This window comes from Solea senegalensis, linkage group LG3, assembly GCF_019176455.1.
Source record: "Solea senegalensis isolate Sse05_10M linkage group LG3, IFAPA_SoseM_1, whole genome shotgun sequence".
Taxonomy (NCBI): Eukaryota; Metazoa; Chordata; class Actinopteri; order Pleuronectiformes; family Soleidae; genus Solea; species Solea senegalensis.
In genome coordinates, this window is record NC_058023.1 from 1,396,166 (window position 1) to 1,418,680 (window position 22,515).

The window sequence follows — 22,515 nt, forward strand, 5'->3', positions numbered from 1 at the left end:
ATAATAATGATAATATTTTTTGTACTATTTTCATCCTCCCTAATGATTCATTTTAACTATTTTATTTTATAGAAAAAAGTCTATAGAAACTGAAACTTTCTTTTTCTCCTTCACGCCCTCATCCTGACTCTTCTTCTTCTCGTCTTCCGTCGCTCCGTCCAGTTTCCTCTCGTCCTCGGTGCTTTTCTCCGTCCGTTTATCTTCGGGTTTCTTGTCTTTCTCCACCGTATTATTATTATTATTATTATTATTATTAACATTATTTTTCCTCAAAATTGCAGTTTTGAGGCCTTTGCCATGACCAAGAAGTGTAAGAACAGTTTAACAAACAGAAAGTGTTAGTGTAAAATTCTTGATTCTTGTGCGAGTCAAATAATCCAGGTCATTTTTGTACAAATGTTTTTTTTTATTTTTCATATCTGGAAGTAAAAAAATTACATATATACACATTTCAAAAAAAAGAAGGGGAAAAGTATCTAAACATAAATTCACTGTAAACTTCTCAGAGTCACGATTAAAACAAACAGAATAAAACCTGTACTTAACAGTTTCACGTTCCTGTCAATTTAAAATTAAACGTAAAACAACTACATTTCCCATCAGCCCCTGCTGGGAGCAGTTAATGCATGTTGTGGTTGTGAAGTGTATTTTTTTCTTTTTGTTAAACGTCAATATTGTACAATGATGAGAATAAAACGTAACATTATCGTAACCTTTGGTTAGTGATGAAAGTTTAACGATACAACTTTGAGGTCAACGCGTGGACAAGAGGACGCTTTAAAACGTACAATTCGTCCAAATGTTATAAAGACAAAGTGAGCGATTAGCTTAGCTTAAGTCTTAGCTTACATCACATACGGTGAAGTTAATGTTTGTGAAACCATGAGAACAATAGTGAAAGTGAAGTAAAATAAACAGCAGCTCTGTGCGTGTGTGTGTGTGTCTCGAGGTAAACGGTTGTGAACATTCTCGTTGTCGCAGCCGGGTGGGGGGTAGGGGGGCAACAGTTTCAGAGCTCAACACCCCTCAGCCGGGAAGTGGTTCAGTCCGAGCTCCGGAACATTAGGACTTCAGGGTCCACTGCGGGACAGTTGAGCAAATGTTTTGTTTTGAATGATCAAATTCAACAATACAAAAAAAATCGCTTTGTAAAAATATAAACACAGACTTTCCGCTTTTCGTTACCTCATTTATCATCGCCTTCTTTCTCCTCCAGCTGTCCCAAGGGTTCCTTCACTTCCTGCTGAAGCTCCGCCTTCTTCAGCTTGTCGCGGCAGAGCTCCGCCCTCTGAGCCTCCTCCCGCTCGTTGTCCTCCAGCAGCGATCGCAGGAAGGTGGCGCTCACCACCTCCTCGCCCTCCCCCACCAGGTAGACATTTTTGAAGCGGTTGTACAACATGGACGCCTTGTCCATGATGGTCTGGCTGGCTCTGTAGCACCGCATCTACACAAAACACACACAGGAAATACACACTTTAACACACTTTACACAGCCGCCTATTCAAAAGGGAAAATTTCACTCAAATTTGTTCATATTCGATAAAAAATTGGTTACATTTTGGTTAATTTAGATTTAGAACTTAATGTAATTTAACCAAATTTGACCCAAAAAGAGTTCTATATTTGACTCAACTTTTGGAAAACTTGACACAAATTTGGTTAAATTTAACGAAACTAACCTGTGGCACATATTTTGATTTCGTTTGTTTTTTGTGACATTAATTTGTGCAATTTTCCGGGAAACATTAGCATCGTATTTTGTAACGTTTTTAACGTGTTTTTTTTTTCACATTACATTACTTCACATTGATTTCTTTGTTGTCTGTTTCTGGAAAACATCGTAGAAAGCTTACGACAAACCAAACGCTCCCAGAAGAGGTTTCCGGTATTTACAATTATCGCAATGATGTCATCAAATGGTCAGTCCTCGTGTCTTAACGTGCGAGTCTCAGAAAAGTCGTAAATTCCCACACTGTTCTTTGCAAATCTTTATTTCTTCGTACCTTTCTCAGCGTGGCCACGAGCTCGCTGTGTCTCTGGACGTGCTGCGACGTCACGTAGACCATGCTGAGCTGATCCAGCGCCGTCAGACACTTCCTGATGTCCTGGAGGACGCAGAGGAGGAGACACTGAGTGAGGGGACGGAGTTACGGAACCGTCCTGCTCAAACGGCCGAGTGTGCTCGCGTCTTACCGGTTTGTCCGTCTTCAGGGAAATCCTGATGTCCCCGTGGAGCCTGTGCAGCGTCGAGTCCGTGAGCGTTATCTTCGTCGGACTCTTCGTCTCCCGTGACTCCGCCCTCGTCTCCGCAGGCTTAGCGTCTCTGTCTCTTTCCGACGTCTCCACTCTCTCCGCCTTGACACTCCGTGTCGTCGTCTCTTCCGTTTTCTCGTCTTCCGTGTGCGATTCCGCGTCGGATTTTTCAGTCCTCTCGTCCTTGTTCTTCTGTCCTCTCGTCCTCTTTTCCGTCTCTGTCTCACTCTTCCTCTGCTGCTCTTCTTTCTTCTTCTCATCTTCGCCGCTCTTCTTTTCTCTCACACCTTCATCCCGACTCTTCTTTTCCTCCTCATTTCTGTCCTCGATAGGTTTTGTGCTTTCTTCCGTCTTTTTATCTTCAAGATTCTTCTCTTTCTCCGTCGTCTTCTTCTGTCCCCTCGTCTTCTTTTCCGTCTCCGTTTCACTTTCCCCATCCTCACCACTCTTCTTCTCTTTCTCGCCTTCATCCTGACTCCTTTTCTTCTCCTCCTCCTCCGTCGCTCTCTCTGGTTTCTTCTCGACCTCTGTGCCTTTTTCTGTCTTTTTCTCTTCAGGATTTTTCACTTTCTCCGTCTTCTTCTGTCCTCTCGTCCTCTTCTCCGCCTCCGTTTGCTCTTCTCGGTTCTTCTCATCTTCTCCTTCCTTCTTCTCCTTCACACCCTCATCCTGACTCTTCTTCTTCTCGTCTTCCTTCGCTCTTTCTGGTTTCCTTTCGACCTCGGTGCTTTTCTCCGTCTTTCTACCTTCGAGGTCCTTCTCTTTCTCCGTCTTCTTCTGTCCTCTCATCTTTTTCTCCATCTCCGTTTGCTCTTCTCGGTTCTTCCCATCTTCAACTTTCTTTTTCTCCTTCACGCCCTCATCCTGACTCTTCTTCTTCTCGTCTTCCGTCGCTCCGTCCAGTTTCCTCTCGTCCTCGGTGCTTTTCTCCGTCCGTTTATCTTCGGTCTTCTTGTCTTTCTCCACCGTCTTCTTCTCCTCCATCTTTCTGCTCATCACATTTTCCTCTTTCCTCCTCTTCTCCTCCTCCACAGTGGCCGTTGTCGCCACCGCTCCTCCCATCATTGTCTTCATCTGAACCTTTGGTCCCTGTCCACCCGTCGCTTTCACGATCTTTCCGATTATTTTCCTCTCCTCTTTCTTTTCTTCGTCCTTCTGCTGCCGCATTTCGTCACTCGTTTTCTTCTCCTCCGTCTTCTGTTCGTCTGTTTTACTCTTCTCCTTCACCATCTTCATCCGATCGTGGTCTTCCCTCAGTGCCTTCTTCCCGTCCGCCAGCGACTTCCTGGACGTCTCTTTCCCGCTCCTCTGACTTCCTGTCCCTCTCATCTCCACAGTCTTCTTCTTCTTCTTCGCTGTGTCTGCACTTTTCCTGTCAAGAACAAAAACGACAAAAAACAAACGTCAGCGCTTCCGTCGCGTTGTCGGTCCAAGTTTGCGTTTTTTTTTCTTACAACATGCTCTTCAGCGCCTCCCTCCTCTTTGCTCCTCGGCCCTCCTTCAGTAGACCTCTCAGAGACGTCAGCACGCTCTCCCTCTTGGCTGCCAGGTGGCGCTGTCGCTGCTTGGTAAACAAAATGAACAGACATCTTGAATTAATTAATCGATCAGAGTGTTAGTTTTTTGTTTTTCCGCTTCTTAAATGTGAATATCTTCTCTTTTCTTTGCTCCGTGTGATAAGTAAATCATTAAACTAGATTCATGATATCATGAATGATATAAAACGACTGTCGAATGAATGATGTTTGGTTCTAAGGGTTTTACCTCTTCATCCTGAGATCCTCGTCTCCTCTCTCTTCCCTCGTCTCCTCCTCTCCTCGTCTTCATCCCTCCTCTTCCCGACTTCTCTCCACTCTCCCCCGCCACCGTCCTCTTCTTCATCTTGTCTCCCTTTGCTTCGACATCGCGTTTGCTCCTCAGCACATCCTTGTCCTCTGTCCTCGTCCTGTCTTTTTTCTTTCCCTCATCTCCTGCATCCTTCATCTTAGTTCCTCCTCTCTCGTCGTCCGTCTTCTTCCTCTCTTCATTCTTGTTGTCCACATCTCTTTTCTTTGTTGGCACCTCCTTCTCCTCTCTCCTCATTGCCTTCTCTCTTTTCTTTCCCTCCTCTTCTGCCTCCTTCTCCGCGCTCCTGCTCCTCATCTTCGTCCCTCCTCTCTCTCTCCTCTGTCCACTCGTCTCCTTTTTCGTCTCTTCCACATCATGTTTCTTCCTCTGCACCTCCTTCTCTTCTCTCCTGGCCACCTCTTTCTTTCCCTCCTCTGTTTCCTTCCCTGTGCTCCTCGTCCCGTCTCTCTTCTCCTCCTCTGAACCCTTCTTCACCTCTTCTTTTTTTCCGTCCACATCTCGTTTATTCTTCTCCTCTCTCCTCGTCCTCCCTTCCTTCTCTCCTATCTCCTTCTCTGCTCTCCTCATTGCCATCCCCGCTCCAGCTTTCTCCTCCTCTGTCTTCTTCACCTCTTTTTTCCCTCCCTCCTCTCCTCCGTCCTTCACCCACACCACGACTTTCTTCTTAGCCTCCTTCTCCTCCCTCCTCCTCTTCATCCCTTTCTGCTCCTCTGGCGTCGTCGCGTCCTCTTTCTCACTTTTGCCTGCTTCCATCTTCTCCCTCGTCCTCTTCGTTCCAACGCTCTCCCTCGTCCTCTCCTCTTTTTGTTTCTCCTCCTCTTTCTCAGCTCTCCTCGTCATCATGACTTTGCTTTCCTCCGACTCGCCCTCGTCTTTCGTTCCTTGTTTTGCTTTCGTCTCCTCGTCTTTTCTTTTAGTCCCCTCGCTCTTGGACGTCTTTGCCTCCTCCTCCTCCTCTTTCTTTTGCTCCTCCTCTCTCCTCCTCTTGACGCCTCGACTCTCCACTGACGTCTTCTCTTTGTCCTCCTCGTTATCGGCTCTCCTCGTCTTCATTCCTTTAGTTTCCTCTGACGTCTCTTTGACCGTTTTCTCTTCTCGTCTTTTCGCTCCTCGACTCTCGGACGTCTTTTCCCCGTCGGTTTTCTTTTGCTCCTCCTCTCTCCTCCTCCTCCTCCTCGTGAGGCCTCGACTCTCCGCTGACATCCTCTCCTCCTCCTCTTCCTCTTCGTTCTTGGACGTTTGCTTTGACCCAGCCTTTAGTTCCGTCGTCGTCTTCAGTTTCATTTCAGCTGCAAAACAGAAATAAAAACAATCAACTCTCACTGATCTGTTTAACGTCATGAAATATCTAATTTCAAAATAAAAGCCTCACCCGAAGGCGTCACGGCTGGACTCGGAGGCGCCCCCTGCTGAGCAACAGCCTGAAAAATTAAACACAAAATTAGTCCAAACTCTAGTACCCGAGTTATCGGTCACACTTGTCCAGGGAAGTCCTTGTACTTGATTTTATTTTCCTCCGTTTTGCATCAAATGAAAAAGAAGAGAATCTCTCTGTACGCAGACGATTCACTGCCGTGTTTGTACCGAGTCATAAAAATGTTCATCAGCTGAAGCTAACCTGAGATTTATGCAAATATATTCAAAGTTAAACAATCAAAAACACTCACTTCCTGTTCTTCTCCTGCCGCGGTGTCTTGACTCCTCCCTCCAGCGGGTGGCCCACTGCTCGCCGTCTCGTCCGTCTTGGACCGCGTGTTTCTCGTTGTCCTTTCAGGAGCCGGTCCGGACTCGGGCGTTTTCTCATGGGCGGATCTTAGCGACGCTCGCGTCTGAGTTTTAGCTACGGGTTCACTCTGACGCGCAGCTTCAGTCTGAGGACGTCTTCGTTTACCAACCGCCCGCTCAGGAGCCGGTTCATCGGGAGCCGACGTGCTGGCAAAAGTCGCTTTAGTGGGTGTTGATTTTGAAGGTGTAGTTTTCTTGGCGGAAGTTGGTTTTGTGGGTGTAGTTTTTGCAGGTGTCGTCTGTGCGTTGGTTTTTCCCGGTAACTGTGGAAACAACAGAGTGACAACGTTTGTTGAACAAATAAAAACTGCATTTGAAACATTTGAGCTAGCGTCCTTTCCATTGCTGTCATTGGACTTTTTTTTTTGATAATTCTAAAGCCATAAAATCAAATAAATCCACACAGCCTGAATATCAGTCAAGGTCAAGGTCATTAGAGGGCAAATAGACACTGACTTTGAGTTTACTCCCGACTCCCGGCGTGTTCTGGATCTCCCACATTCCCTCAGTGAAGCCTTTGATGCGAACGCCACTGCCGTACTTCATCTTGTTGCCGACGTAAGGGATGACATTCTCAGGGGGGAGGTTACCTCTGAGGGGGATGAGACGGGGGAGGGACAGAGAGAGAGCTTGGTTTAATCGTTTCTGATGTGGTTTTGACGACGAATGGTCGGAGTTTTTACGTACATCTGATGGGTCCCGAAGAAAAAGACGGGGACTCGCTTCTTGTATCCGTTGTCTGACTTACAGACCTGCACAGAAATTTAAATAAAAACAACCTTTAGGGGTCGCCACAGTGGAAATAAATAACGACTTCAAGACCAGTGTTTTAAAGACAACAAATTATCAGTGCATCATGTAGCGACAAATTTACAGCCAAACGTGCACATTATGTAAAACATGTACATGTAGATTGTCACTAAAAGGTGGTAAAAATAGGGGAATCTATTACACAGCAGTCACATGACCATGTTGGAAATTTTACTCATTCATTTTGTGCGTGGTAACGTCACAACGTCTCATTTAGCACACTACCCACTGACAGTGTTGTTGTCATGGCTGTGTGTGTGTGTGTGAGAGTGTGTGTTTGTACCCTGGCTGGCCAGTGAGGAAAGCCCTTCATCTTGGCGAACACCAGGTCTCCTGTTTTGAAGCCGTCGCTGTGTTTTCCAGGCATCTCGGCGCGTCTGAGCTCGACCACAGAACAGAAGAAGAATCAAACCGCCGACCTGAATGTGATGCTCTGTGGAGAAAAATAACAGCCTGAAAGAAAAACAGAAGACACGTGAGACGTTTAACCCTCAAATAATATGTACATTTAGTGTAATTTAAAGTTACTGTGTTCTGACCAAAAACAGCCTTATTTATTACTTTAATACACTGTTTATATGATTTTAAACTTAATATTTTGAAATAATTTCGAAATAATTTGTGATTGTTTGTTTGAATAATTTAAGCCCAAGTCATAATTATAAGACACTTAGTCATAATAATGAAATGCTAAGTGAGTATGGCTTAGCATCTCATTATTAGGACTTAATATCTCATTATTAGGACTTAGTTTCTCATTATTATGACTTAGTATCATACATACGACTTAATATCTCATTATTAGGGCTCAGTATCTCATAATGAGAACATTTCATTATTATAACTACTTAGAATATCATTATTATGACATAATTAGGACTTAGATATATATGCATGTATAGAGAGAGAGAGAGATTTCAAATGGCTTCCATACAATGCTAAACTTTGACTCTGCTAAATCCAGATTGCAAGGGCTTAATCATTAACCTGCTGCTTAAGTTGCTCATTTCCTTATTCTTCAGTTATTCTTTATGAAACTTAAACAAAACGATGAGTCACTCGCGTGTGTAACAGTCAGCGTTTTCGGTTTTAGCAGCGTGTTCGCGCACTGTTGACAAATAAAGGCACGTTAGCATACAAGCTAATTCGCGGGCTAGCAGGGCTGTTAGCTCAGGCTGGGTCTGCTCTGCGTCACTTTGTCAGTTCCCCGTTTGTGGTGAAGAAAATGCGCAAACTTACCGTAAACTAAGCGACGGTCCCGTGAAACCTTTCGCCACGGTGGTTTCTCAACTGAAATACAAGACTCTTATTACAAAGCTAGATTCTGACCAACCGCCATGTTGGACGTTTGGTTGTGTCACGTGACATTCCATACATTTCCCGCTTCCGATTGGACCGCACCAGTTAGAGCCGGGAGAGGGGTGGAGCGGCTCGACTGTACCACATTGAGGAAAAACAGACGTGATAAAATAATAATAAAAAAAACATTTATTTTTTTAGATTAAAGGACAAAAACCCAGGAAAGATTTAACTGCCCTGCAAAAAAAATGCTTTTATTCATTTTCCTTTGTTTATGACCATGTGACATCCTTGTTGCTCTTCTCTGATTTATCAGCTTCTTAAATGTCAATGTTTTTTGGTTTCTTTGCTCTGTGAAACAAAGAACCACTGATGGACATTTTAACATTTTCTGATATTTTACAGACCAAATGAGAAAATATATCTCATTTTATACATTATACATGTGTGCATACATTTAAAAGATACTCTCTGAAAGACACTAACATTCTCAAATGTTGTTTAAACCTTAAACAACATTTCATAGCAGATTTTTGGTCTTTTCAAAGAGTAAAAGTGTGTTCACCCCAAATGTAATGGGGTCAATGCGACCATAACACAAAAAGTCCTCAAGAAAAGGAGACACAACGGGAGAGGGAGCTACAATGCTGTCCATGACAATGTTGGACCAAACACCTGGAACTTTCTACTCAGTGTCCAAAGGCACAGAAACATCAAAGTGAAACCGGTGTTTAATCACTGCCACTGTCACTATCATCCTCTTCTTCCTCGTCTCCTTCTTCTTCCTCCTTCTTCTTCTCCGTTTCTTCTACAAGTCCTGAGAAGAAGTCGTTGTCTCCGTGGGCCTTCTTGGTGAGAGACTTCATTTGTCCGTGTTTTTTCTTCCTCTTGCGGTATTCGTTGACCGTTGTCTTGGGTAAACTGGAAATGTCCCAGAACTTGATGAGCTGGTCGTGGGCACAGCTGGCCAGGAAACGCGAGTCCCAGGACGTAGCGATCTCCTCGACGGGTTCTCCAACGTGCTGACCGATGCAGCCGATGACCCGGTTCGGCAGGAGGTTGATGGCTCTTGTAAAGAACAGAATTACCACGGATAAATAAACAGTTGAGGGATTGGTTCGTCCAAAGACAAATTCTGGATGTCATCTTTAAAAAAAAGACTCACCGGATGTACCCGTCCATAGACGCCGTGCACATGATGTTGTCCGTGATGGGGACGATGCAGTCCACTGACTCCGCCTTGACAGCGAAGCGGTCACTGGTGGCACCAAAGCCGTTCCAGTTGAAGATGTAGATGGTTCCTTCACTGGAGCCACAAACTACCTTCTTACCGCGCTTCATCAGCACCACTGAGGTCAGATCGCCACTCTGGTACTCCGACAGCAGCTCGAAGCGCCGCCTCTTAATGTTGAAGACGCCCATGGTACCGTCACCACTGTGTCGAAACAGGAGATACAAAACCTGGTTGTTTAAAGATACTGCCATACAAAATTAAGCTATTCCAGGCATCCAATTTTTTACCACTTTATCCTCCACTTAAGGGTTGTGGGAGGAGCTGGAGCTGGTGCATCACAGTCCATTGCAGGGCCACCGTACAGGCACTCGCACCATTGGTCAATTAAGAGTGTCCAATTTACCCTGATTCCAAATCTGAATGTGTTTGGGAGGACGCCGGAATACCCGGAGGAAAAAAAAAGCTGAAAAGCTTCTTGCTAACAACTGCACCAGTGTGAGGCCTCTTCCAGAGAATCAGTTGAACAATATAATCAAGGACTTTGATTATTTGATTTTGTTTGCAGTGCCGCGGGCCGACAACTGAAGACCACCCAAGATTGGGTATTTGTGGACACTGGTCAAACATGATGTAAAATGAATGATTTGAAGTCACAAGTAAATTCATAGTTTCCACATTTGCAGATTTTTACAATTAAATCGCAATAATATTGTGAACCACAATTATGCTTTTGGGGAAACTGACCAGTTAACACAAGGTTTTCTTTGACCCTAGTTACTACCTGGTTGTGAGGAGGATCCTCTTGGCCGGGTCCACGGCGATGTCACTGATGTAATCGTCGTGGTGTTTCAGGTCCATGACTGCCGTCCCTTTCCTCATGTCCCACACCTTCAGAGAAAGACAGACCGGGTTAGTTCTGGAGACACAAGCTTAGACCATTAGAACACTGCTTTATTTAGTTTGAATACTGTGGATCAGGGGACGCAGGAGGTATGCGGTTGCACGGACAATCAATGGACACGGGGTTTCCTAACTCGGGGAATGTGAAGTTGTTTTCCGAGTTGAAATTCCGAGTTCCAACAGCAGTTTTCGTGCAGTATGACAACCCCGCCCACATTGAAGTCTACTATGTAGTAATGGAAAACCTTGTGCCCGATACCAAACCGAGTAGAGCTAGAACTGTATCACGGAAAAACACCACAGGAGAAGAGTTTTTAAGTCCAGACCTTCAGGGTTCCTCCATCGTCTCCAGTCGCCAGGATGTTCTCGTCCACCAGCAGCAGACTGTTGATGGGGGCTCCATGTGCCCCGCGGATCCTGGTGACCAGCTGCCCGCGCTCCACGTCCAGCAGGTGCACGGCCCTGTCCCGGGACACGCTGCACAGCTTCAGTCCGTCCGCGGAGAAGCGCACCTGGCGGCAGGACTTCAGGTGATGCCCCGAGGACCACAGCTCCCGGTTCTCCCCCTCCGTGCAGGAGTAGGAGTAGGCGTACAAGTCCCCGTCCACGTCCCCGCACACCAGCAGGTCCCGGCTCGGGTGCAGAGCTACGGTGTTGGCGACCGCCTCCAGCCGTATATCCTCCGGAGTGTCCCGGATCTTCGGCTCGGGCGGCTCACCCCCGTCTCCGTCCTCGTCGTCATCTTGACCCGGCTCCGGATCCTCAGCGGCGGGCTCTGAGTCTGAGGTCTCCGGGTCTCTGGACGTTTCTGCGGCTTCTGTTTGATCCGGTACCGTCACTGTGTATCCCGCTCCAACGTGTTCTGTGGATGTCGCCATGTTGTTGTCTTTTGTTTCTTCTTCTAAGCTGAAATATGGTAGCGTTACCAGTGACGACAGATCACAGCGCCATCCAGTGGACGTGTCTGTCAAAGCTTGGGCGTTCGTCATTGGCCAGCCGTCCGGCCAATCACGTTGTCGTAAAGTAGTGACGCATTGACGCTAAAGATGGCGTCGGATTCAAACCGATCCGCATCTAATGTGAAAGTGAGTGTGTTTACTGCACATTTTGTACGTGTTTCCCAGTAAATGCTGTGATTTAATTCGTTATTTAAAATGTTTAATCAACGTTTAATTTGTTTAGTTGAATATTAACCGTGAAAAAAGGACGAACTCTGGTTGCATTTCGTTTGAGAACCTAATTCCGTTCACAAAGTGTAAAATTTAACAGATTATTTGTTAATGTACAAAATATAGATGGGTTGTGGCAAAATTCAACTTGTACAGTGGGTCTTTGTCATTGTCCGGTGAATACGGCATACGTATGGCCCTGGGAACACCTTGGTAAACAGTCGGACACTTGTTGAATGCCGCCAATCACTCCGCGCTTTTGGCGATAAAAATTATAAGCTATACAACTCAAAAATAAAGTGTCTTTTTTGTGTTTAATTAATGCCGAATGAAAGCTGTGGTTCCAAGTACTTGTAAATATCATTGCGATTACTTGTAGGTTTTATACACACCTGGTTTTTCATGTGTTAACATTTAAAAGGCGCGTTTTTAAACGGAGATCGCTTTAGCTTCATGTGAGTGCATCTGCTGGCAAGGCAACAGCAACCAGGCAGCCTCCCCACCGGGACAACGCTTCCTCCTGTTTGTTACCTAAATCATGTCACGGAAAAATGACTCAAATAATGTTGTTTTGAAAACGTGTCCAGGCTTACTAGACTCTGCTGAGAGGCGGAGATGCAGACTGAGCCGGCGGAGCAGAGGAGACATTCTAGCCGGGGACGGCGAGGGGAGAGCGGGCACAGTCGAGCAGAGCGGCGGGGGAAACAGCCGATGACCGCGGTCACTTCTGTCAGGAGCTCCGAGGAGGAGACGACAAGGTGAAGACTGAGAGTTTACTATGAAAACAAACTAATCTGGGTTTTGTCTATAAAAACGCCTGTATGACTTCCACCAAAAGGTCATTTTAAAGAACCAGTTCAGATTTTTCCTCCCACACCAAACCCCATAGAGAAAGTCAGTGATTTTAACATCACAGCACACAGGCGTTGTTGATCCACTGCTGCCTCCATCACTAAGTTCAAACGTCTTGTTTTATTTTGTCGGCGTTTGAAATCCTTCATTCAGATTTACTTCAGTGACACAAAGTGACCACACGAGGCAGCAGTAGACCAGCAGCTCCTGTGTGTCCACGAGCTAAAATCACTGACTTTCTCTATGGGGTTTGGTGTGGTGTGGTTTACAAACTTCAGTTTCCTGTCCATCTAACAGGGAGATAAAGACATGATCATGTTCTTAAGATACCATTGACTTAAACTGACCTTATACAGTCCCCAACCTCCTATAATATCTGTGATCATTGATCATTTTTCTGCAGGTTCAAGGAACTCTTCAGCGTCGTGAAACAGAAACAGGAGGGAGAAGGAGGAGAGACCGAGGAGGATGAGGAGAGAGGGAGGGGGAGGAGTGGAGGAGATGCAAGAAGGCGTAGGAGAGGGAGGAGGGCAGGGTCAGAGGTCAGAGAGCGGAGCGACGAGACGGAGGAGAGGCTGCGGTGGAGACTAAACCAGGTGGAGAAGAACAGACTGGAGCTGATGTCCACTCACAACCAGGAGGTGAGGCACACAGACACACACACAATGTCACTGTCGCCATGGTAACCGACATCCCAGTCAATCATATTCAAATGATGCCCCTTTTTAATAATAGTACATAGATTATGGAATTTTAATTTTTTAATTTTTTTAATTTTATTTTTGGTTCGAACCCAATATTATTGAATGTTACCTTTAGGATTAAACCTGGATCACAGATGTTTTACTTTGGGATTAAACCTGGGTTTTTGGAACTTTTTTAACTTTGGGATTGTAAAAGTCAGTTTATGGAATTTTAATTTTTGGATTAAGCCCGAGAACTCTGATATTAAACTTCAGGAGCTTATTTCATCATGTTTAATGAAAACATTACAGTAATGATAATGTGTGTGTGTGTGTTCAGATGTGCAGGCTGCAGGCGGAGCTAACCCGGCTCAGGTCGTCAGTGGAACGTGGTGAAGCTCAGAGGGCGGAGCTTCAGTATCAGCTGACTGCGAGTCAGCGAGTCGCCGACCGAGCCGTGGAGCTCAGCAGAGACAGACACACACTCACAGGTGGATGAATCAAACGCACCCTCATGAAGACGAGGTCAGGGGGTTTAGAACATTAATGACTGAATGTGTGTGTGTGTGTGTCAGAGCGAGCAGCTCAGCTCCAGCAGAAGGTCCAGGAGCTGCAGAAAGTTCTGGACGTCACCCGTCAGGCGCGGGACGAGGACCAGCATGCTTTGCAGCAGGAAGTGGAGGAACGCGACAAACTGATCCAGAGTCTGGACTCAGAAAACCAACAACTGCAGCGAATACTGCAGGTACACACAAACTCACACATACACACACACACACATACACAGGTGAAGGTGACTGTTCTGCTCCTTCTCCAGGAGCAGGAGGAGGCTCTGGAGTCGTCAGAGATGAGGATGAGGGAGGTGCAGAGGGAGAGAGAGAAGGAGGCCGAGGTGAAGAGGCGTCAAGAGGACGAGCTGGAACACCTGAGGGAGAGAGAGGAGAGGAGCAGGAGGGAGAAGGAGGTGACTGAAGGAGACAGGAGGAGGTGAGGAGGTGAGGAGGTGACTCCTTTATCGTCCATTCTCTCTCTCCAGGTGTCGGATCAGAGGGTGAGTTCACTGGAGTCGAGCGTGGAGGCCGAGCGCGCGGCTCACCTGGAGTCAAAGTTCAACTCCGAGATCGTCCAGGTAACAAACGCTGAGCGTTCAGATCGGGAAAAACCTGAACTGTCCCTTTAACACGTCTCGCTGTGATCCCGTAAGACTTTACACACGAGCTGGCGGTGATCTCGCTGTGGTCATGTGACCCTGTTAGCTGCGGGTGCGGGACCTGGAGGCGGCGTTGGCGGTAGAGCGGTCCGGCCAGCAGGAGGCGCAGTGCACCCTGGAGCTGCTGAGGGCTCAGTTTAGAGAGGTGGAGAGAGCCTACAGCCTGGAGAGAGAGAGGAGCGACGACACTGAGCGTGCTCTGGAGCGGTGAGGTCACAACAGAACCACCACACCAAACCCCATAGAGAAAATCAGTGATTTTGACGTCACAGCATACAGGAGCTGTTGATCCACTGCTGCCTCCATCACTAAGTTCAAATGTCTTATTCTGTCACTTCGGCTTTAAAAGTCCTTTGTTCACATTTATCTCAGTGGCAGAAACTGACCACACGAGGCAGCAGTAGACCAGCAGCTCCTGTGTCCCCTTGAGCTTAAATCACTGATTTTTCTCTATGGGGTTTGGTGTGGGAGAGTGAGTCAGTTGGAAAAGTCTCTCACTCTCACAGTGAGATAAAGACGTTCTTAAGACTTCGTACACTTAAACTGACGTGAATTTTATTATTTAGGTTGCTCAAATTTGTGGTATCTCAGCAGGGGGCGCTCACAACAATGTCAGCACATCATACAAAAAAAAAATCTTTTAAAGTGTTGTATTATGTGTGTGTGTAGGCTGCAGGCAGAGTATGGACAGTGTAAGTCTGACCTCAGTGTTGCCTTGGAAACTGAGAGGAAGACAAACTCTGACCTCTCAGAAAAGTTAGAGGAGGAAAGGAAAGGACACAGAGACACACATGCACTGCTGGAGCAGGTAACACGCACACACACACACACACCTCAGATTTGTAAATTCTGTCATGTTTTGATGTGATTTTCAGTGAAATATCCCTTTAATTTGTCTTGTGTGTGTGTGTGTGTGTGTGTGTGTGTTAGGCAGCAAAGACTCAGTGTGATACTGTGGAGCTTCATGAGAGTTTTGTGCAGCAGGTCAGAGAAACACTGCAACATCACAGCATCACAGGTATATACACACACACACACACCTGCTGTACACACACACACACACACACAGTTCTCACTCTGTGGGTATGTGTGTGCAGGCCGTGGATCTCCTGCAGTGCATGATGGGAAGCTGAGTTCTGTTGAAGTGCTGCAGCAGCTGACGATGACGCTCGTCTCCTCCCAGCGGCGTCTGGACGAGACAGAGAAGCAGGTGAACTTTAAAGAGACAATTCTGGTGTTTAGAACATAATCACGAGGGAAAAACAGATTTTAGCTCATGTCCACGATGTCTTAAACACAGTTTCACAATTTTATCTCACTGTAAGACAGGTTTGTCCAACAGGAAACTGTAGTTTTTATGCCACACCAAAGTCCATAGAGAAAACCAGTGATTTTAACATCACAGCACACAGGAGTTGTTGATTCACTGTTGCCTCCATCACTAAGTTCAAATGTCCGGTTTTGTCACTTCGGGGTTTGAAATCCATCATTCAGTTAAACTTCAGTGACATAAAGTGACCACACGAGGCAGCAGCAGACCAGCAGCTCCTGTATCCCTGTGAGCTAAAATCGACGATTTTCTCTATGGGGTTTGGTGTGGGAGGAAAAACTTCAGTTACTTGTTGTAAAAGTCTGTCTAACAGTGAGATAAAGCGGCAAAGACATAAACTAATGTGTTCACGTCTTTATCTTCACTGTCGGACAGACTTTTCCAACAGGAAACTGAAGTTTGTAAAGCACTCACTCTCCCACACCAAACCTCATAGAGAAAATGACTTTAGCTCGAGTACAACTTTACTTAATACCCATACATACTGTTTTCTGTTGTCAGATCCAGGATCAGCTGTCGGCGTCAGCGAGGCTGCAGGAAGAGAACCAGACGCTCCATCAGTTGACCTCAGATCAGAGAGGTCACATCCAGGTAAACAGCTGATCCCAGATCAGCATCGACTGAGAAGACGACAACATGGTTTTTTAAGGACTGTTCTGGTCTCTTCTGCCGCAGCGATGTCAGGAGGCCGCGGTCAGGCTGGAGGACGAGATGAGCCGCCTTCGACAGGAGAGCTGTGATTGGTCGACGCAGAGCCGCAGCCTGCGGGGCGAGCTGCAGAAAGAGAGGGAGGAGAGAACGAGGGAGGTGCAGAAGATGAACGAGGACTTCCAGGAAGAGACTAAGGTGATTATGTTTGTCTTTAAACCTTCAAAATTAAAGCCTGCTTATGTTCATCCACACTGCAACACAAGACCACAGTTTTCAAAATAAACGTCTTGTGTTCCGTTCATCCACGCACATGTGGAGTTTTCAAAATAAAGGCTCATTTTCTGTTTATCCACACTCATTTTCAAAATAAAATTTGTAAAAGTCCACAGTAAAATACAACCCCACAGTTTTCATAATAAAGGTCTCATGTTCTGTTCATCCACGCTAAAACAAAATGTCGAGTTTGCAAAATAAAAGTTGCAGTTTCTGTTTGGCCACGCTAAAACACCACCTGAAGATTTCAAAATAAGTTTTAGTTTTTCCACACTAAGACACAGTCCTGCAATTTTCTAATTAAAAGTCTTACTTTCTGTTCATCCACACTAAAACAGTGGCTATGTCTGGGGTTGTATTTTAGAGTCGTGACACAAGCGTAACCATAGCAACAGTGGTGAGTTTTAAAAACGTGAATGTCAGAGACGCTGGCGCCGTCGTCGCTGTGGCGTCCTGAGGAGCTGATCGTTTAATCGCCTTTGTTTGTGTGACCTCACACTCGACGTGATGTCGTTACTTTAAACACATTTAATTACACTCATCATGACGCTGAGCTAATCTGATACACCTGTGTGTGTGTGTGTGTGTTAGGCCCGTCTGTCCGTCCTCCACGGTTTGTATCAGCACCTCCTCACCGGTGGCAGCGTCCTCCTCACTCAGCCCCACAGCATCCTGGGTAATTTCACCTGGAAGGAGCTGTGCGATGTCATCGGTGAACATGTCGACCGGCTGACCTCTGACCTCCAGAGGGCCCAGGACAAGGTGAGCAGTTGCGCCGAGCGTCGACTTAAACGTCCCGAAAACTTTACTAATTCCTTTTTGTCAAATTCGTGCAGATCACAGACCTGCGGGCCGCGTGCGAGAAGAAGAACGCGTGTGTGCGCGAGCTGCAGCGCCATCAGCAGCGCGCGCTGTCTCGTCTGGAGGACGGCGTGAGGAGCAGGGAGGACGCCTGGAGCGAGCAGCAGCAGCAGCTGCAGAGCGAGCTGCAGGTAAAACTCCCGCCCTCCGGAGACGCTCAGAGCTGAGTCAGCGAAAAAGAAGAAGAAGAGCACGCATCACACGTCGTCCCTTTTAGTCTGAGTCCCGCGATCACAGAAACCAAACTCATCACTTTATTGTCCCCGAGAGACCAAACTCACTTCACAGCAGCAGAAGTTCAGACGCTGTCAGAGACGTGATGATGTGAATCCACAGAGGACAAGTTTTTTTTTCCCCCCCGAGTCTCCGTGAAGTTAAAAATTCATCACAAAATTAAAAATCAGTCTTAACAGTTTAACCCTGAAGATAAAAATATTCTGATTTTCTATGCTAAGATTTTAACCATCACAGAAGAACGTGACGCACTTCTCCTGTTAGCAGCGGCTACATTAGCCGCCAAGACTAATTAGCAGTTCCTACATAGGCGACTAACAACCTAAAACTGCTACATTAGCCACCATAACTAGTTAGCAGCTGCCACCACTAGTCAGAACCGTGTAGCAGCTGCTACATTAACCAATACTACTGTATAGTGGCTAATGTAGCAGCTTTTATCTAGTTGCCGGTGTTGTGGTGGCTAATGTAGACACTGCCAAATAGTCATGGAAGCTAAAGAAGCAGTTGCTATCCATTCATCTTAGATATTGTAGCGGCTGTTCAACAGTTGTGGAGGCTAATGTAGCAGCTGCTAACTAGTTGTTGAGGCTAAAGTAGCAGTTGCTAAACATGTTAGATAATGTAGCAGCTGCTAACTAGTTGTTGAGGCTAAAGTAGCAGTTGCTAAACATGTTAGATAATGTAGCAACTGCTAACTACCGAGTTAACAGCTGCTGTATTAGCTGCTACATTTGAATTAATGATTTAAAAAAAATAACTCCACCGTCTTATTCTCTCAGGTTTGTCGCTCTCAGTGCGAATCTCTCCGTGATAACATCTCCTCTCTGGAGCGCCATCGCTCCTCCTTGACCTCTGACCTATCACGGCTGCGCGGACTCATCTCTCGCAGCCGCAGGGAGTCGTCCTCCCTCCTGTCCGCCTGCGCTCTGCTGGCTGGGGCGCTGAAACACGCCCAACTCCGCCTCCAAACGCTCTGCGAACAGAAAACTGTCTTGAGTCTGCGTTTGGCGGAGAGGGAGGAGCTGGAGGAGGAGGTGAGGACGCTGGTCGACGCGCTGGGCGCCGAAGACCACGACGAGGAGGAGAGAGTAAAGAGGGCGGCGAGGAGGAGGTGGAGGAGGAGCGTGTGCGCGGTGCTGGCAGTGAGGAGGTGGCGTTCACTGGCGAAAAATAGCACCGTGATGTTTCGGCTGGAGGGAGGAGGCAGCGGTTTGGCTGTTTGTGTCTGTGGAGACACAACTACGGCAACACAAAAAGGTCAAAACGACGGCGGCGAAGGTCGTGAAGTCATGTGTGCTCGGTGGCTTCGCTCTAAACGTCTCTCCTCCACCATCGTGTCCTCCATGGCTGACCTACAGGGGGCGCTGGCACACACTGGTAACTTCACGCCGTCTTTGCTCAACACAATGTCCGTCGCCACGTTATTGTTGAAGCTGTGGTTTTCTGTCGCTCTCCAGGCTCCGCCCCTCCAGATGTGACATCCGCAGCCCGTCTGGGTATGTCCCGCCTCCTGGATAACTTCCTCGACCAATCGCAAATGTCGTCGGGCGAAGCAGGCGGGGTCTCGCTGAGCCAGCGGCTGCAATTGACGCCTTCACGATCCAACATGAAGGTAATTTGGAGTGCTGGTGTTCCACAGGGATCTATCCTTAGTCCGTTCATATTTACATTTGAAACAAATGACGGTTTTAGGCTGTGACTCTTAATACGTGTGTCCTGCTGGCCGGTGGTTAAAGGGGTGTGGTCAAATCGTTAAGCTAGCGAGAGTCTGTCAAAAAATATGATTTAAAAAAAAAAAAGTGTGGTTTTGGTTTGGATTCAGCCATGTTTGTCCATCGTTTGAACTTTGACCTCTCGTCATCAGGCCCTAGTGTCCACCCTCCAGCAGCACTTCCTGCTTTTCAGCCAACGCCTACACTCGGCCGAGGTGGAGAGGCGGAGTCTGAGGCTGGAGGCGTCCAACCTGAGGAGAGGACTGAGACAGGAGAAAGACGAGCCCGGCAGGACGGTGAGGCCACACACACACACACAGTCACATGTTATTGTATTTGGTGCCTCTTTATGGTTAAGGTTAATGATGAGGCTTTGTCCTGAGTAGATATGTGTGTGTGTGTGTGTGTGTGTGCGTGTGTGTGTGCGTGCGTGTGTGTGCGTGCAGGTCCCGGCCGAGCGTTTCCAGCGCGTGTGTTCAGAACTCCGCGAGGCTCTGAACAGAGAACAGGAAGCTCAGACGCTGATCGGCGAGCAGACCGAGCGTCTCCGCGCGCTGCAGCTGCACGCGGACGAACAGACGGACGCGCGGCGAGCGCTCACTCACGCCACACAGGTACACAGGAAGTGCCGCCTCCTGCTCACCCTTTCCGCTTCCTGTTTGAAGAAAAAACTCGCCGTGACGTCACCGTCTCTCTTTTCTTCAGGCGCTGTCTGAGGCTCGGCAGGAAGTGAGTCGTAAGGAGCGCTCGCTAAGGATTCTGGGTAAACACCTGCTGGCCGTTCAGAGGGAGAGGAAACAGCGGGAGAAGAGGACGCAGGTGACCGGCGTCGTCCCGCCTCCACCTGCTTGTCTCTCTGAGGAGGGGGAGGAGTCAAATCAACCTGTGAGTTTAATCACATGCTCCTCCCACACAAATCCCGCCCCCTCCACCACCCCCAGCGTCAAAACAAAGGACGTGAAAAATATGAAGAAGCAGAAAAAGAAGAAGAGCAGAGGACACGTGAAGATCAGCGGGAGAGGATAAACAAAGACGTCCTGACAACCAAAACTTTATTTATACGAGAGGAACAAACACACAGACAGTGTGTGTGTGTGTGTGTGTCACACAGATTCTGAAAACTGGAAAAGTTTACAACACAACACTTTAATACTGATGCATCAGCATTTTCTTCTGTGTGTGTGTGTGTGTAGCCTAAAGCTGTGGCTCCTTGAATTTTTTATTCATGTGTGAATACAAAAAAATCTCTCTCACACACACACACACACAGCTTGAGGGTGTGTGTGTGTGTGTGTGTCGTTTACAAAGCAACTTAAAGCTGCTGTCACACACACACACACACACACACACACACACACAGTTTGTGCTGATTCAGACAAAAAGTGGACAAATCTTTTCACACCGAAACATTTCGCTTTAAATGCTTTAAAAAAAAATGTCTTTTCAGAATTTGTAAATATTTTTAACGTGCATTTATGTACGGACACACAAAATGGTTAAAAAAAATAAATATTTTTGTGTTTTTATGGATGGAAATACAAATCACGTGACCATGTTTGAGTTTGACGTGTACTGAAGACCAACTGTGTTTTTTTGTTTTTTAACGTTTGTATTTTCATCTCTTTTTTTTTACATTGATGGTCAAAAATTCTAACATTTTTTTGAGATTTTTAACGTGGACGGAAAAATGAATCGTGTTAAATTTTGGAGTTTGACGAGCGTACGGAAGACAAACACACACACACAAATTAGTTTTATTTTCATTTTTTACATTGATGGTAGGTCAAAAATTATGAAAAAAAAATGGACATGGATGAAAGACCGAATATCATAAATGTTTTATTATTTTATTATTTATTTTTCACTGCTGGTCAAAATTGTAAAATATTTTCTTTTTGTTTACGTTAAAAGCCACGTGTCACGTGAACAGTTTAGCGATTCAAAGACGGACGTTCCTTACATTTGTAGACGGACGTGTGTACGGAAAAGTTTGGGTTTTTGGGTAAAAAAAACTTTGAAACTGACGCGAAACTCGGTTTCGTCTCTGAATGTTTAGCCGCTGACGCTGATTAAACCTCTTCCCTCCGTCTGTCGACTCTCCTGTCATTAGCTTTGAATGGAGCGGCTAGCGTAGCTTAGCTTAGCATCAGAGACAGGACAGCTGACTCTGGCGTTTCCTTTTAACGACGAGTGACAGGTTCATTCACCGCGAGGCTAATGTTTTCTGCTCCGGCTCAAAATTTTGTCCCCGCAGATTTAAGTTTTAATCCCCGATGACTCGGCACTTTCTCTGGACTCTTGTGTCCTTGTTTCCTCCCGACAGGGACGGCGTCTGAAGCAGCCGGAGTCGACGCGGACCCGGGCCGAGGATAAACGCGAGGATAATCCCAAGACAAAAGAAGCTCCAGGCTGCGAGCGACACAACGGGACGCTTAATCTCCGAACTGAACAAGACGTGACGACTGAGCGGCTCGATCGCGATGTTAGGACACAAAAACACAGGTGTCCGCTCGTTGGTACGGTGGCCCTGAGGTGTCAAAACACAGCACAAGGAAAAACAGGCGTGGCAACCGTTCAGTCCGTGTGAAGACGAAAAACAAGATGTCACGTAGATAAAAACAAAGTTAAACTGTGAGCAAATCTACTGACGCTACCGCCAACGAATAAAAACCAGACGTAAAATGTGAGGGGGCGGGACAAACTTCTGAGGTACAGAGGTCAGTTAATCTACTTGGAGGAGGACACGCAAGGAAAGCGGCAGAAATTACTACGACATGTGGAATTTCTCGTACGATGTTACGCAAAAACCATGTGGAGACAACCACGACAAAGCTGAAGACACATTTGGAAGCGAGTCACCCAGAAACCCATGCGTAGTCCGACTAAGACAGACAATCGGACAACTTGCCGAGTCCAAGTATACGTGTGGAAAAGAAAACATTTTGGTGCAGCAAGTCCGACTCCAGTCCAGCTAAGCGTACACATGCAGGAGTAATCAGACTATGAATCACATTATCCAGATATGTTAGTCCGACTAAGACTAGCTCTATTTAAGTGGGAAGAAAACTCGTTGTCTTAGTCTGACTAAAATCAGACTTTTAACAGTTTCTTCAAATGGAAACAAACGGAAGAAAAATTTGATTTAAGACAAAAAAAGGACAAATATATCTGTGTTGTAAATTCAGTTAGACTGAACTATGAAACTGAATCAACGCTTCAGGGCCACCGCACACACAGGGGCCCCGCCTACAGATATTAGCCCCGCCCCCCTCGCATTTGAATTTGGCCGATGACGGAAGAAAACAAAGTACAAAAAGAATGAATTAAACGCGTCCTGTTTTCTCCCCGATGAATATTCACCGAAGATTTAGTTCAGAAACTTCACCTGCGACGCGCACACACACACAC

General features: G+C 46.5%; 3 protein-coding genes and 1 long non-coding RNA gene across 4 annotated transcripts; 2 read left to right on the forward strand and 2 right to left on the reverse strand.

The window, feature by feature from the left end:
- Positions 1-106: 106 nt before the first annotated feature.
- On the reverse strand, positions 107-8,051 carry LOC122765976 (hepatoma-derived growth factor-related protein 2-like). The gene is made up of 13 exons (XM_044020500.1): positions 7,936-8,051; positions 6,980-7,149; positions 6,574-6,638; positions 6,343-6,478; positions 5,769-6,149; positions 5,474-5,522; positions 4,672-5,390; positions 4,018-4,314; positions 3,708-3,817; positions 2,194-3,625; positions 2,004-2,105; positions 1,186-1,444; positions 107-1,080 (listed from the first exon to the last, which is right to left on the reverse strand). Exons 2-12 carry the CDS (start codon positions 7,061-7,063, stop codon positions 1,187-1,189), a joined length of 3,633 nt encoding a protein of 1,210 aa, XP_043876435.1. The 5' UTR covers positions 7,064-7,149; positions 7,936-8,051; the 3' UTR covers positions 107-1,080; position 1,186.
- A 115-nt stretch (positions 8,052-8,166) lies between these two features.
- On the reverse strand, positions 8,167-11,036 carry wdr55 (WD repeat domain 55). The gene is made up of 4 exons (XM_044021080.1): positions 10,456-11,036; positions 10,011-10,117; positions 9,161-9,430; positions 8,167-9,063 (listed from the first exon to the last, which is right to left on the reverse strand). Exons 1-4 carry the CDS (start codon positions 11,005-11,007, stop codon positions 8,727-8,729), a joined length of 1,266 nt encoding a protein of 421 aa, XP_043877015.1. The 5' UTR covers positions 11,008-11,036; the 3' UTR covers positions 8,167-8,726.
- A 107-nt stretch (positions 11,037-11,143) lies between these two features.
- Positions 11,144-12,606, forward strand: LOC122766344. The gene is made up of 3 exons (XR_006360056.1): positions 11,144-11,214; positions 11,886-12,056; positions 12,554-12,606. It is a non-coding gene; the product is annotated as an uncharacterized LOC122766344 (long non-coding RNA).
- Positions 12,607-12,641: 35 nt separating this feature from the next.
- LOC122765977 (coiled-coil domain-containing protein 171-like) lies at positions 12,642-22,021 on the forward strand (the record flags this gene model as incomplete). The annotated part of the gene is made up of 19 exons (XM_044020502.1): positions 12,642-12,791; positions 13,174-13,324; positions 13,409-13,578; positions 13,651-13,797; positions 13,870-13,962; positions 14,090-14,250; positions 14,713-14,851; positions 14,974-15,061; positions 15,141-15,253; positions 15,875-15,964; positions 16,049-16,219; positions 16,889-17,059; positions 17,134-17,289; positions 18,175-18,772; positions 18,853-19,007; positions 19,260-19,403; positions 19,554-19,721; positions 19,813-19,992; positions 21,431-22,021. Coding segments are annotated over 19 exons (3,309 nt in total), but the record flags the coding sequence as incomplete, so codon positions are not given.
- Positions 22,022-22,515: the final 494 nt, after the last annotated feature.